This window comes from Antedon mediterranea, chromosome 1, assembly GCF_964355755.1.
Source record: "Antedon mediterranea chromosome 1, ecAntMedi1.1, whole genome shotgun sequence".
In the NCBI taxonomy this organism is placed as follows: Eukaryota; Metazoa; Echinodermata; class Crinoidea; order Comatulida; family Antedonidae; genus Antedon; species Antedon mediterranea.
In genome coordinates, this window is record NC_092670.1 from 26,356,118 (window position 1) to 26,371,499 (window position 15,382).

Sequence of the window (15,382 nt, forward strand, 5' to 3'; positions counted from 1 at the left end):
CACTTTTTCATCAGAGTGAATAAATATATTAGGGGCATATTATTGGTAATAATAATAGGCCTACAAAGTGTATGCCTATATTTGTAATCAACAATATTATACAAATAGTCGATCTGTCTATAAGGGGATACATAATACAATGAATACGGTAGGCCTACCAGTAGGCCTAACATTATAGGAATTTATACTCGTACGAGTATATTTTTTTACTGAAAAAAAAACCAATTATTGTTAATTATCTATTAATTTTAATAATTTGATATAAATAATTATTATATTATGCTTGTAACACTCCGAACTTTCGTGCATTCATCGTAATTTTATATGCCATGTAATGCCTAACATTTTCATTATTGGTAAGGTATATCAAGGAAAAAATATCCATGGGGAGGCCTACTTTACCCCTTTTATTATAGTACCCTTTCTTTATAGATCAACTTTCTTTGACAGTGGGATGATGACATTTGTCACCCACTGTTTAAGAGGCGACATTTTTTAGTACACCTCCGAGCAAAAGGCATAGATGGTATCAATCATCTGTTCACCACCTCCTTGGAGGGCTTCTGCCGTAGCACAATCGAGGCCAGCTGCTTTGTTGGTTTTCATAGCTGTGATAGCTTCTGCAGTTTCTTCACGTGTTGGAGGGTCAGTGCAGATTGGAAGATCGTCACTGGCAGGAGCAGGTAGATCTGATGGGGCCAAGCCACTGTCATTATTCAGAATAGAGCTAAAGTAGTTCTTCCACTCTTCAAGAAGGTGTTCTTCGTTCTCTGGTGGCTCGCCATTCCTCAGTTTCACTTTGATCTTTTTCTTGGGGTTTTTCACGAACAACGTGTGTATTATGTTCCAGGTGGTTGCGTAATGCCCTCGCTCGTCAGCAATTCGAAGATCTTCCATTTGCTGGTGAAGACTTGCAGCCTCATCGTCTTTGTATGAGTCGCTTAGTCGAGTATTAAAGACCCCTTCCCTGCAATTTTGGACGTTTTTTGGAAAATAATACATATATATCACTTTAAAAACATTAAACCATGTCATTCCTTGTCTTAAATGTACGTTTTATGGTAAATTATGATAAAAAGTGAGAAACAATGCACTACCTAAGTAGCTCGCGGCGATCGAACTCTCGTGGACGGTCTCAGGCCTAGCCTAGCTAGGCTTAGTTTTGTAGGCCTAGCTGGTAAACATCGGTAACGTACGAACATCGTACGCTAGCTATATACCTAGCCTGACGTTGTATAGTTGCTGCATTAATTGTCTTTCTATTTTTGCCAGACTCCGTTGATACAAATTGGGGAACACCCGGTATTTTCGCTGAAAAGTTAGGAGTCTTCCATTTGTTTTGGCTTCACGATCGATCGAAAAGTGGGCGAATTACAGGTGAAAAACAAAAATATCAATCCGCGCGCAATGCATTTTGGGATTTATAGCGGGCCGCTATAATTATTAAAATCGATTTATTTTTCACATTTTTAACCGTTTAAAGACGAAAAAAGTTATCGCAATAGGACCATATAGTATTATTTTTACATTAAATATAGTTTGTGATCTTAAATTAGATCTAAAAAACGTAGGGAATGGGGCTTTAAACTTCCTCTACCTTGCTCTGGCTTGGGGAGATTTTGATAGTAAGAACCTCTTCTTAACCTCATCTCCTTTAAGCTTGAGGTTGGTTGTCTCTTCAGATACCCAACTGTGCAGTTCATGTTTTTTCTGTCTGCCAAGCACTTTCTCAGCTGCATCACCTACTGAAGTTGCAAAAGACTCGTACCTTTCTGATATGTCTAATGATTGGTCATCTAAAGACAGTGTTTGGAAACGATTTGATAATTCAAGTTGGAACTGCTCCTTCTTTTCTGGATCTTCTAGCTTCCTCCAGTCTAACTTAGGTCTCTTGAATGCCTTTTTCTTGGTTAATCTTAGACTTGTAAGAAGGTGGATGCTTAAACCAGACTTCTTATTATATCACCAGATTGTAAATTCAATTCCAAAGCTCTGGAAACAGAAATTAATTGAACAAGGTGTAAACACAACTAATGAAGTTGAATCCAAATTACAGACATTAATTTCTGTGAAAACGAGAAATTGTCATTATATCTATAAACACATTATATTAAAAAATGTTGAAGAGCCAATTGGAATTGAATCCAAATGGGAAAAGGAGTTTGACAACAAACTTGATTGGAAAAACCTTTTCTCAAATTTACACGCCTGTACAAATGACACTAAGCTAAAAAATGTTCAATTTAAATTTATTCATCATATAATTTATACAAATACAATGCTCTTTAAGATGTCAAAGGTCGATTCACCAATGTGTAGTTTTTGCAAGGAAAAGTAAGAAACACTGCTACATATGTTCTTTGAATGTGATCTGGTAAAGAAAATTTGGGAAAACGTAAAACAATATATGTATCGAAATATCAACAATAACTTAATTATCACCAAAGAAAGTATATGTTTTGGTTTTGGAAAAACACACAGTGATGCAAACATTTTAATTTTACAAAGTGGTACATATTTAGTTGCAAAATAAAAAAACAATTACTTAATTATAATCATTTATTTCACATTTACCAAAAATACAAGGCAACCATATTTTTAACAAAATGATTATTATAAAGTGTATTTTTGCGATACATTATTTTTATTATTTTTTTTCCTTTAATTTCATTACTCTCTTATTTTTGAGAGAGTATTATATCGTTTTAATAGTTACGTTGCCTTTATATATTAATTTTGTATTATGTATGTGTTGAAATGAAATAAAAAAAAGAAGGTGGATGCTTACGATGCGATGATCGGAGTCCAGTTCGACGGAGTTGTAGGCTCGACAATTTCGCAGGAAGTTTACCCACTTGCAGTTTATAAGGATGTGATCTAGCTGATGTTTTGATCCTGCTGGGTGAGTCCAAGTCCATTGCCTCTCACGTGGATGGGAAATCTTGACTGTGCAGGACGAAGTTTGTGTTCTACACACAGCTTTACCAGTCTCTCGCCGTTATTGTTAGTCTCATCATGATAACAGCATCTCCCAACAACATCAGGATGTGTAAGATGGCTGTCAGCACCAATTCTGGCGTTGAAGTCGCCAATAATAAGGTTGATGTTATGTCTCTTCACTTGCTCCAGATGTTCTGCAAGTGAAGCATAGAAGTCTTCCTTTGTTGATGAAGGCCACATTCAGTAGGACCATACACAACAGTTATGCAAAAGCTGGGGCTTTCCATTGAATGTGACGTAAAAAATTCTTTCTGAGATGCTTTCAATCTTCTTGATGCACTTGTAGATTGATTTGGACATGACTAGACCAACACCACCTATTCTCTGGCTAGTGGCAGATCCATAGACAAATACATAATTTCTATCATCTGACCAGAGTTCTTCTGTTTGGCTGGTGGTAATAAGTCTGTGTTCCTGAATGCTGATAATGTCGATACCAGCATCTGCGCAGTCGGTAAAGAGCTGATGGAGTTTCCCAGTCTGGTACACAGTGTGTACGTACGTTATATGTTGAGATCACAAAGGCTTTAAAGGCAGACAAGCGACAATAATCAGGACCAGCAGTTCGTGATGGGTGTCGAGTTCTCGTTGGCCCGTCATGAAGTCAGTAGTAGACTGCCGACCGGCTGCCTTCCATTGTTTTTGGATTTTTTTTTTAGTTTTCGTAGTCAATATAAGTTTGCTAGAAATTGTTTTTCTCCGTTCCTAGCACGCGACTAAAAATACTGAATAGATGAGGGGCGTATCAATTTGATCCCTAGTGCGCGTGCGTACACTTGAAGCCTTTTCCACTATACTAGGCGAAATTGTTCGCACGAATCAAACGTTTCGAAGAGAAAAAAAATCGCCTACTCTCTTTCAATTCCACTAACATGAGCGAATAGCTGCGACGTTCATGTTCCTCGCGTGACTTTTCAATTCGCATGAGTGCTCATGAAAGCGTCATAGCTCATTTCCTGAGCTCTGATTGATTGCGCAATATTTCGCTTCACAAAAAGTAGAAACAATTCGAACTAGTAAATTTCGCTGAAGCAAAAAATCAAAGGAATAAATTCGTCGAAGAAGGGAGTATGGCAGACAGAAACTTGAGTTTGAACAATACCATGAAAGCCCCAGTGGTCTAATGGTTAGGACAGCTGCAGATCAAGCAGACGGTCCGAGTTCAAGTCTCGGTTGGGGAGATTTTTTCTCATTCTCACAGATTTCCTCATCTTTATCGTTTGAAATGAATTAATTAATTTTCAGTATATCACCAGGTGGTTTAGTGTGTATTCTGTGCGTGTGATGTTTATATATACATTATATAAATATCTCTTCTGAGATCCCGCCTCGTGAATAAAATACTGTTAGATGAGTGCGTATCAATTTGATCTGTGGTGCGCATGTGTACAATTGAGGGACTAGTGCTGTTTCGACATACCACGCCGAGAATGTTAAAGAGTCGCTATTCAATCGAGTTTGAACAATACCATGAAAGCCCCAGTGGTCTAATGGTTAGGACGGCGGCATATTAGGGGGTAGACGGGATTGTCAAAAAATGGACCAAAACAATATAGAGTGACTCTCCGACCCCATAAAGTATAAAAATGATATAAACTTAAATACAGAAAAAGTAACACAAATAGGACCTATATACAACAGTTTAAAATAACATTTCATTGCGGACAGGTGTTTGAAGCAGGTTTTTCTTAAGTGAATATATAAATGATGACAGGGAAAAACTATCTTTAACATTTGGAGGCAAGTTATTGAACAGACGTGGAAATGAATTAAAAATATTAGGCCTATAATGAACAAAATTCGTTCTTGAAATACTATGGACAAATACTACAGAATTAAGGTATTGTAGATTTTGAGTAATGTACCGAGTCTATTGAAATATCAATTTTCTTGTATAAAATCTTAGCGATAGAAGTAATTCCCAAAAACAAAAATCTATTTGAAAGGCTTATACCAAGACGATAAAGAAGGATTTCATAAGGAACAGTTAAATAATTATTTTGTAACGTGGGCCTAGAAAAACATAATCTGGTGACCATACACTGATTTTTTCAAGATCCTTAACACACCAAGAATAATTACATGAAAATCGAAAATGATAACATTTGGATTGTCTGAATAAATACTTTGGGTACAAGTTTTAGATGATCAAAAAGACAAACGCAATATTAAACAGAATACTATTACTGACAAAATGGCGTGTCAGATTACTGAAATGACCGTACTACCGTACTAGCCAATCCTATGGTTTCATTAATTTTAAAAAAGACAAATTGTGTGAACATAGTTGTATAGTTTTATTTATTACAGTATTTTAATACTGTTATAGTGTAACAGAAAAGTGTACGGAAAAGTATTTCTGTTTTTATTTGGTCAAATAAATGCTGTGAGAGCAGTTGACTGAGTAACAAATAAGTTATTTATTTTTTAATGTTATAGTGCACAGAAAATAATTTATTTGGTCGGTAGCGCCTCACAGTTGACCGCTAGCTAGCTGAATACAATCAAAGAACTTTAGTTAGAACTTTGATTCACATAGACACGGATGAACGCGTTCGTTTCGGTACACTACAGTATGATGATCAAACGCAATCGATTCTGAAATTGCGACGGCGAGAAATTCACTTTTAACTTAAATTTTATCAGTTTCGGAAAGAATTAAGCTTTGAATCAATTTCAAGCAGGTGGCTGCTCTCTGGTGGTAGGATTTGTTGCTCTGGTAGGTAGGTTTAGTAATAGTAGGGCCCCTTTTAGGAGGGTGTCACGAAACCTACTAAGACCTAAACTAAAAAGATCACAAAACCTAAGACCCAAGATCTTAGATTGCCAATAGTCTTAGTAGGTCTTAGTTTTTGTAATCTTAGGTTTTGCGACACCCCCTTTTAGGACGTGGATTTAATAACCTACCAACTGGTTGTTCTACGACGCTATTTTTGTGTAGTTTGCAAATGAGTGCCATGTAACTTGATTAAAAAACTGCAAACTTTGATGTACCGGCAGTGGGAACTTTTACAATGAACATTAGATTAATAGAAAAAACAACAGAAACAGGATCATCCCAAATTACACTCATAGCGATGTTGTTCAGGCCTTAGCCATGGGGACGATTCGGGCCTGAGACGATTCGGCCCTGAGATGATTCAGCCCCGGGACAATTCGGCCCGGAAAATTTCGGCTCTGAGACGATTCGGCATACTTATATTTATCGGCTTTGATATGCATTTTATTCTAGGGATAAAGATGCAATAAAGCAAAAATTTTCAAAACATTGTCGAAAATAATATTTTTTTAATCACGCAAACGATGTAAACAAGTTACGCACTCTGTTGGCCGCTTGGCGAATGCACGAAATAAACAAGGTTTTCGAAGTAATAAATTGAATATTAAATTAGGTTTTTTTAGTATTTTTTTTTATATATTATATCAATATCAATAAAATATGGTTTGTTAAACACCTTTAAACACTTGATAAATACCAAAAAAATGAATATGAATTTGGTCTAAAGTGAGACGTTTCGGCCCACAAAGTTGGGTATTTGGGCCCAAAATAGTCCCAGGCCGAATCATCTCGGGGCCGAATCGTCGTGGAACCCAATGGGGGCCTGTGGCTTAAATACGCAATGTTGAGAATTCCCAAAATAGGACCATGGGGTTGCGGTAAAAAAGGGTTGCGGAACGCTGGTCTAAATGGATAACCTGTTGGTTCATTTTAGGCAAAATTCATATGGGTTCCTTAAGGATTGAGAGTGCACAGGGAGATTTATTCTATGAACATATCACTATGAGTCCACATTTTCACCCCACATTTTCACCCCACATATAACCCCACATAGAGAACCCTAAAGGTCCATGAAGGATCGGCCCTTGGGTTCATTTGAGCAAATCCATGTTCTTAAAAGATCAAGGGTGCACATTTAGTTTTTTTCCATATAGTTCAATCTATGAACTATTTACCCCCTTGTAATTTCTAATACAAGGCCTTAAGTAGCGCATATATAGAGACCCCAAAAGGGCAAATCCATATGGGTTATTTTAGAATCCTGTACTGTGTGTACAGGCAACTTTTTCCTGTATGGGCCAGCCTATTGAGACCAAATGTTTTACCAATTTCCATTAAAGAACCGGTATGGCCCATTGGATCCTATATGGCATGCGGATTATTCTGAAAAACTTTATAGGTTCCTTCATAAGGAGAAGGCACCCTTTCCTGTACATAATCAATTTCGATGTGGGCTCTTCATACAGTACTAAAGTGTTACAATCAATATATGTTATCAAAATATAGAATAAATGTATTAATTTATGTCAAAGGTCAATAACCACATCTTTTGTTAGACTCTAAATAAAAATATATACCTTGGGAACAATTTGCACCTAGTTTTAATTCTCTCAGACGTTAATTAGATATGGCGAAAATAGTTCAAAGGTCAAAATTGCTAAAAATAGGGTTTCCGGTCAATTTGACAAATAAATTTCTGTTGAATCAACCCAAAATGTCCAGAAATTCCTGAGATATAGCATGTTTTTATGAAAATAGCGGCCATTTTGTTTATGCTAATTACGCAAATTGCTCACCTGATAAAAAAAATTCTTTATTCTGATGGTATTGAGAATCAAAAATCCATAAAAAAAAACTATACAAAACATTGCAAGGTTATGGCTGCCGGACTATAATTAAATGTTATGTAATAAGGAAATCGTGACAATCACTTTTTTGCCGATGAAAGTAGGTTTTCATTGGGTAAACTCTATTCACTTCTCTAATGGGATGTACACCTAATGACCAGGGTTATCCGCAACACCAAAGGTGTTTAATATACCTGTAATAAAACTCGTATTCATAACATTTTTCTTGAAAATTCTTTTTAATCAAAATGAGTTATAGAGAGATTGTCTAACATAAGCTGTGATGATTTATTTTCTATGCCAGAAACACATACAAGTGTTTAAAGATGTGTACAATTAAAATCCTAAATCTTCTAACTTTTGAAACAATTCTTGCAATATTGAGACAATGATGTTTGCATCTCTCACGTGATGAATCTTTACAATAATATCAATAAAAAAACAAATATTTTCTAAAAAACAACTATGATTGGCCCACTAGACTGCAGCAATAACTTATAATCAGTTTAACAGTCCGGAATGTGAGGTAGATTCAAAACCCATTATAACATCGGCATATCCATGGTTACAACCTAAGCAACATAAAAACAAAATTTGCACATTCTAGAAGGAAGGGCTTCCACTGGCACTCTTTTGCATCCAATAACTAATAGTAATACCATTTACAAATACAATCTACTACTGTACTTATCAAATATGTAGAATGTAAAAGGACCAATTAGATTGGAATAATGTTCATACCATCTAAACTAACAGATACTTAAAAGTTGCTAAAATTAAGTATTTCATTTTATATAGATTATGTTCTGTGCTATATACATCAGTATTGTCAATGAACTGATCAATAATTGTATGCATAAAATACCAAATAAATAATTTAATTGATTTCCATTTCATTAACCATTCAAGGATATTGATTTTGTGCCATTACTGGCAGTAATATTTGAAATAAATAAATTGAGTAAAATATGGCGCAATTATAATCTTTATAAAATCTTTATTTCTTTGCCATTTTATTGATAATTAATTTGATAGAATTTCTTTCATATAAAACTGTGTATTGCACTGAAATAATTGTAAAGGATACATGGGCTAAACCATTACATATCAATAATATAAGAAACCATTACATAACAGGATTAAGCAAAACTACAGCAAAAAGTTTCAATACAAATGAGTTGTATGTTATAACATTACAGTAAGGCACATCGTAAAAATATTTTGTTCTATTAATGATATGCAATAATAATGTACAGAACCAAATATGCTTTACAACATGCAGGAAAGATACTTGAATACTTGTTTATTATAATATTGAGATTGGTTATATTTTTTGTAATTTTTTTATTTGTGGAACGCATCAAACAATACATGGAACGTTGTCGGAAAAAAAAAACCAAAACCAAACCCAATATACCTGTACATACATACCATACTTTAACATAAATTGAGTGCTTCTTAAAGGCTCTACTTTTGGGGGTTTTTGGTAATATCTCAAATACCGAGTGCTTGGAATCAGTAAAAACACCCTTGGAACAATTTTAATTGAATTTAAGGTAGGATTTAAAATAAAAGGTATTGTACATAGCTATAGATACTACTACTACCTAAAGCTAAATTGAAACTGTTATGTTAAACATTATATAGTATATTATACAAAAAAAGGACTGTGAATATAACATATCATGTATATTATATATGCCTATATCGACTGTATGATTTTTAACAACCACAGCCTATACAAAAAACGGGGTCATCACGTGAACGATGCAAATCAAAATCTATTCATTGTTGATTGAAAAACCAACTTTTCATCAATCATATCACATCTATCATCATTTATATCTTTATCCATAATTTGACCTTTAACCACTTGATACAATCCATTCATCACTAAAAAGAGTATTAAACTGAAAATTTACCTTAAGCTACAAATGTGTTGTTCTAAAACTACCTTAACTATAATTATGCAAAACATGGTAACACAAAAACAAAACACAGAAATTTCAGCTACTCTACTTGCAGCACATTTACAGCAACAAATTCATATTATCCCTTTTTTCGCACTGCTTTGGGTAACAACTTTACATAGAGAATTTACCAGGAGTTATAAACAATTACAAACAACACAACTAAAGGCAATGATAAATGGAAGAACATGAGTAGAAACGTATCAAACAAAAATCATCATCACCACCACAATTTCTAATACCTGCCAATCTGCTCAAAACAAAGTACCTTTGTTTAAGGTTTGATATTCATGAGTGCACCTCTGGATTTGAATATCAAATTTGCATATTATTTCAGCGGGTCTATTATCATTATTAAGTAAATTGCTAATCTATTTTTAACTGTAAAACACATATAACAGAACAAAAAATCTCATAAAAATTAACAAAATCAGCTAATTGTGATTTGTTTAATGTTCATTTCCATCTTTACTTACATAGTTGCCATGTAAAAATTCAAGCAACTCCATGATCACTCCTCAAAATTCCCTGATTCCATCCATATAAAACTATGTTCAATCACATCATGTTCTCTTTCCATCCGTACAAAATATATTGTTATATTGCCTATTTTCATTTGGTTGCTAGATATTCAATAGATTTGTTCGATTTGTTTTTTGAAGGATGAAAAGTAAACAGGATTCATACATACATTGCATGTTTTCTCATTTAGATTCCTTTCAACAATTTAAAAGGTAATGTGTACATGATATGTAGATTGGCACTTTATTTTAACCATTCATTTGTTGCATAGATATTTAATGCTACACATATACCTTAATGCTAAACATTATTTATCATCTGTAGCCTTCCAAGTCCTTAATACAGCAATTGTTCAGACTAATTAATGTGACTATTTTCAACCTTATCATGGAATAAACCTTGGAATATGCACATACCACTGATGCCTTAACCGCATCATGATGGTACACTATTTTATACGTTACTGCACCTTTCCTTTCTCTTATTTATCATCTGGAATTAAACAGTAAATGGTAAATTCTGGATTTCACTTACATAGGTATAAATCTTCAATTTCACATAATTTAGTTTTTAAAAATTCTTACTCTTTTAACTCAATTATGTACTACTATAATCATTCCACAACAATTTACCAAGAAAAACAAACCAAGCATGTGTTTACTTCTGTAGAAGGTAATGCATAACATAATTTCAATAAACAATTTAATTTACAAAAACAAGTTTTTTGAAGTGTTAAGAACCACTAACATTAACAATTAGATTCAAAATTTACCACAAAATCTACCATTCTTTGATTCACCATATAATAACTACTGTATTGGGCAATTTCTAACCAACATTTAAACATGTAACACTTTCACCCAACACTTTTACTAGCCAAATTACATTTTTAAAATTCTAGAATCAATTCTACAGTAATGTTTAAAAACCTACCTAATATTTAGATTAGCATCTTTTCTTATTTTTTGTTAGCACTAATGAAACATACACCTCCAGATAACCAATGACATTACACATTCATAGTTTTTATTCAAGTTGAAAATTGTAAACACTTATTGTTGCTGAATTAAAGCACATTCTTGAATGCTTAAACATTTTGAATGATCAATTCAATTAAAATGCATCTGAAATCCACAGGATAATAACTATACTTATACTACACATAAAAACCTCAACAAGTCTATATTACAAATCAAAGTTAAATCTAATCTACTTGAAGACAATGTATGCATAAACTTAAAATTATCTTAAATAACAATTACTGTATACATAAAAGTGCATATCACCTTACAACTAAAGACCACTTCTTGAAGATACAAAAATTACTACACATCATATTTCACTAGAAATGATCTTTAATTGGAATAATGCTACTTTTAATTTTTTTACTTTAAAACAATGATTTTTAAACACTGTTACCTATTTCTTGAATATTGTTTTCCTGTAGTTTATGTTTTCAAATTATGTTACCAAAGTATGTTGTACACTATAGTCCAGTAAAGATAAGTCAAATATAGGGTGAACCTAAAAGAAACTGGAACAGAATTTTTGTTTTGTTTTGTCTGGTAAATATGGTTCAAATGAACATCATATCCAACGTTTATTCGGACATCAGGAAGTGGGTTAATTAGCATAAATTCAAAATGTCCGCCATTTGGTATTTTGAAGCCCCATATCTCCATAACTATTGGATTTAGACCACCTAAGTGCATTACGAGTAGATATAAATGTGATATTAAACATTCTAATTAGCATAATTAAATTCCCATATGACGTACCTATGACATCATATGGTAGTTGTGATGTCATATATTATGTTATAACTGCTTAAATGACATTATACTATGCAAAGAATTTAGGAACTGCAGGAAAACAAGTTTGTTGAAATGAACATCATTTACAAAGTTTACCAAAATCAGAAGTCAGGAAGTGGGTTAATTAGCATAAATTCAAAATAGCCACTATTTACTATACCATTTTAAAGCTTCATATCTCCTTAACAGTTGATTTTAGACCACCTAAGTGCATTGCGAGTAGATATAAATGTGGTGTTATTAACCTTTTCAATTAGCATATTTAAATTACCATATAGCGTACCTATGTCATCATAAGATTCGACCCCATCGTAAATATGGAGTTGGATCACAGTTTCCCATATAAAGTACATACATAGAAAATGTAATAGTTGGCTCCATCAAAATACTTCCACCATACATGTAGGCACAGCATGTTAATTTTGAACTGAACAGTTCTTGCTTCGAATATAATTCATCCCTCCGTTTCGTGGCATGTGTAGAGCATTACAAAGATGTTAAAAATTTGCTCCTTAAGATGTTTTCTTTAACTACCGATTATTCCACTATTTTTTTTGCTTTTTCTGTCTTAAAACGCAATCGTTTTATTAATGATGGCAAAGTAATAGATTTAGTAGATCCCCATCTGCATTCAAAGTTTCTATTCCATTTTTCTGACATTTTCTGTCAAGGAAGTTGAATACTGCTTGTTGTAGCAAAATTAAATATTGTAATTAGTAGAGGCAAGTTTGAAAATTACTTTATAACTGTAACAACCCCTTTTGAATTCCATTTATGTGTTATGCCGTATCTTTTTTAACTGATGGTTTTTCATCCTTGTTGGCACATTATTGAATGTCCTTGTTATATGCTATATTTTGTAAATGAGGAAACTTAATGATCAATTTCAATAGTCTTTACATTTTCCCTAGGTCATTTGAGCAGTATAGTGACATTTTTTTTGGGTGTAGTAAATAGAGGCCATTTTGAATTTATGCTAATTAACCCCCTTTTTGAAGTCCGATTTTGGTAAACTTTGAATATGATGTTCATTTGGACCATTACAACCAGACACAAAATTTCTGTTGCAATTTGTTCTAGGTTCAACCATATTTTTTACTGGAATAATTATTTCACATCACAAAATTTAGTAATTTGAGGTGTAAATTCATGCAAAATAATCCACTTTTTTAGTGATGGAATTCAAAAAGATTTTAACAATTTAAACATTATTAGGGCTTACTGTAATAACTGAACAATGATTAAAACAGTAATTAGTAACTCCACAGTTACTATAGTAACATTGTTTATACAAGTATATACATAAATTTAGGTACACACAAAAAGCAATAAAACAATTTTACTCTTTTAAAACATAAAGCTTCTTTCAGACATCCTAGAGGACTTTCAAAGAGAATTATACAAATGAGAGAAAATCAGCTTGCATTCAACAGTCTATAAAGACCCTTGAAATTTGCCATCAGATATCCTACAGACATTCAGACATCCAACAAACTTTCTTCAAACGTCTTAGAGATAAGACCTTTCTTCAGAAGTCCTAGAGACCTTTTGTCGGACATCCTAGAGACCTTTCTTCAACCTTTCTCGAAAGCTTTCATGAGAGATCCAGGAAGCTTTGGCTACTCGTTTTTTCTGGCACTTAAATGCATCTGCATTCATTTTGTTGATTTTCATCATTGGAGAGGAAAAATGTGAAAGATAATAATTGAAACTTATCAGCCCCTATATTCAGTACCTTTGTAAAGTCTGCATTGCTGACACACACACCTTTGAAATAATAAATATAAATATTTCAATTTGATGCAAAAATAAATGATTATATATTATTTGTAGTTGTAGTAGTAATGTTGTGATGTGGACTATTGAAACATTTCTGCCAAATTTGCATCTGAGGATTGAGTGTTTTACTAAAAGAAACCAAGACCTAAAATAAATTGTTGACACATTTTTGTTTTCAGTGGCAATAGAAAATGCTTAACTTTTCATGATTTTTGGGAGTTTCAGTTGGCCATTCCAAAGCTTAAGTTATTTACAAATTCAATAATTTTAGATACAAAATGCAACAGTCATGAATTATTAAATGCATGGCAGTGAGAAGTTGATAAATACCCGTTTTACTGGTTACTTGGCTTGCTGAGCAGTATAATACTGCTGTGCTTCATCTACTGGCAGTCCACTGGCATCCTAGGTGATACAAATAATATACAGGTTTGAATAACAAATGCTACCCAACTCAATATACACAAGAATCTTAATTTTTTTACAGGGATGCTGATGAATTTCCTCACATCCTATTCTTTATGGTCTAATAATTTATTTATTTTTAGCCTTACCTCAACAGTTAATGGCTGAAGAACTTGTGTGGAATAGCCTTGTGGGTACTGAGCTTGTAAATACTACAAATGAGAACAAAATGAGAACAAGATATTGTAAGTGGTTAATGGTTCGTGGTTGTCAAAATAAATACATAAGATGTTATACAATACAATTTAATGGAATCACTTGTGTAACAGTGGCACACGTTAGACAATACCTAACGGTGCATCCAAAGCAAAATTAAAAAAATTAGTACTCAATATTTTGCGAATAATAAATCTTAAATAAGATAATCAACATTATTTTGTAATCAAACAGGACTATTTTATTTGGTAATAAAATGTAAACAGTATCGCTTTAAGAAAAGAGATGCTTACACATACCATGAAAGCTTCAGTTTCTTTTTGTCTTACGTGGGTTCATCCCACTTTTATTTCCATAAATACATATATATTGTACAGTATATTTCTGTTGTACATCACTTTAAATGTTCTGACTTATTGTGTTTTAAATTATGTTCACATATATCTTAGCTTATCTTACTTTAATATTAAACTATTTATTATTAAAAAAAACCAAAAAAAAACTTCAGTTTCTAATGGAAGGATGTCTGCATATATCAATAGAATAGAATCTTGGGTATAGGATAGCAGAATGGGTAGAGTATAGAAGCATGAATATAGATTATAAGCATGGGTGGATAGAAGTCTTGGTATAGAATAGAAGCAAGTGTCAAAACCCACACTTGTTCATGATAATTGATAGATACAATATTTTAACCACATATTATTCACATGTTAGGTTGAATTTTTGAATAATAAATATTAAAGTCCCATTCCCTACGTTTTTTAGATGTAATATAAGGTCATAAACTACATTTAATGTAGAAATAAATACTATGCAAAAAATCCCAACATTTATTGCGCTCGAATTAATATTTTCGTTTTTTTTCTGTCATTCGGGTTATAACTAACTGTGTACAGTTTATACTGTAGTCCTTATCCGAGAAGACTTGTTCCACCACCAGAACTAGGAACGAGTTAGCATGCCTCAAACCCATGCCGATATTGTTGGCTCTTTAGATACAGTGCCCCAGCCTTAACCGCTCAGCCATTTGACTTATCGTCAGAACTC

At 33.2% G+C, this 15,382-nt stretch overlaps 2 protein-coding genes across 8 annotated transcripts in view; both read right to left on the reverse strand.

The window, feature by feature from the left end:
• Positions 1-495: 495 nt before the first annotated feature.
• LOC140043503 (uncharacterized) lies at positions 496-3,180 on the reverse strand. The gene is made up of 3 exons (XM_072088027.1): positions 2,986-3,180; positions 1,598-1,953; positions 496-967 (listed from the first exon to the last, which is right to left on the reverse strand). Exons 1-3 carry the CDS (start codon positions 3,178-3,180, stop codon positions 496-498), a joined length of 1,023 nt encoding a protein of 340 aa, XP_071944128.1.
• Positions 3,181-9,264: 6,084 nt separating this feature from the next.
• LOC140063598 (RNA-binding motif, single-stranded-interacting protein 3-like) overlaps positions 9,265-15,382 on the reverse strand; it is a 199,200-nt gene continuing 193,082 nt past the window's right edge. For all 7 annotated transcript variants that reach the window (XM_072110010.1, XM_072110003.1, XM_072110004.1 and 4 more), the window contains 3 exons: positions 14,266-14,328; positions 14,042-14,116; positions 9,265-13,699 (listed from right to left, as the gene is read on the reverse strand). In XM_072110010.1, the coding sequence (XP_071966111.1) occupies positions 14,054-14,116; positions 14,266-14,328 (126 nt within the window). In that variant the 3' untranslated portion in view covers positions 9,265-13,699; positions 14,042-14,053. The remainder of the gene's footprint in view (positions 13,700-14,041; positions 14,117-14,265; positions 14,329-15,382) is intronic.

Coding starts and splice junctions, on each gene's coding strand:
- LOC140043503 (XM_072088027.1), bottom strand. CDS start 3,180: ATGTGGCCTTCATCAACAAAGGAAGACTTCTATGCTTCACTTGCAGAA. Junction 1,954..2,985: donor ACAATAACGGCGAGAGACTG/GTAAAGCTGTGT, acceptor TGATATAATAAG/AAGTCTGGTTTAAGCATCCA. Junction 968..1,597: donor TCTCCCCAAGCCAGAGCAAG/GTAGAGGAAGTT, acceptor CCAAAATTGCAG/GGAAGGGGTCTTTAATACTC.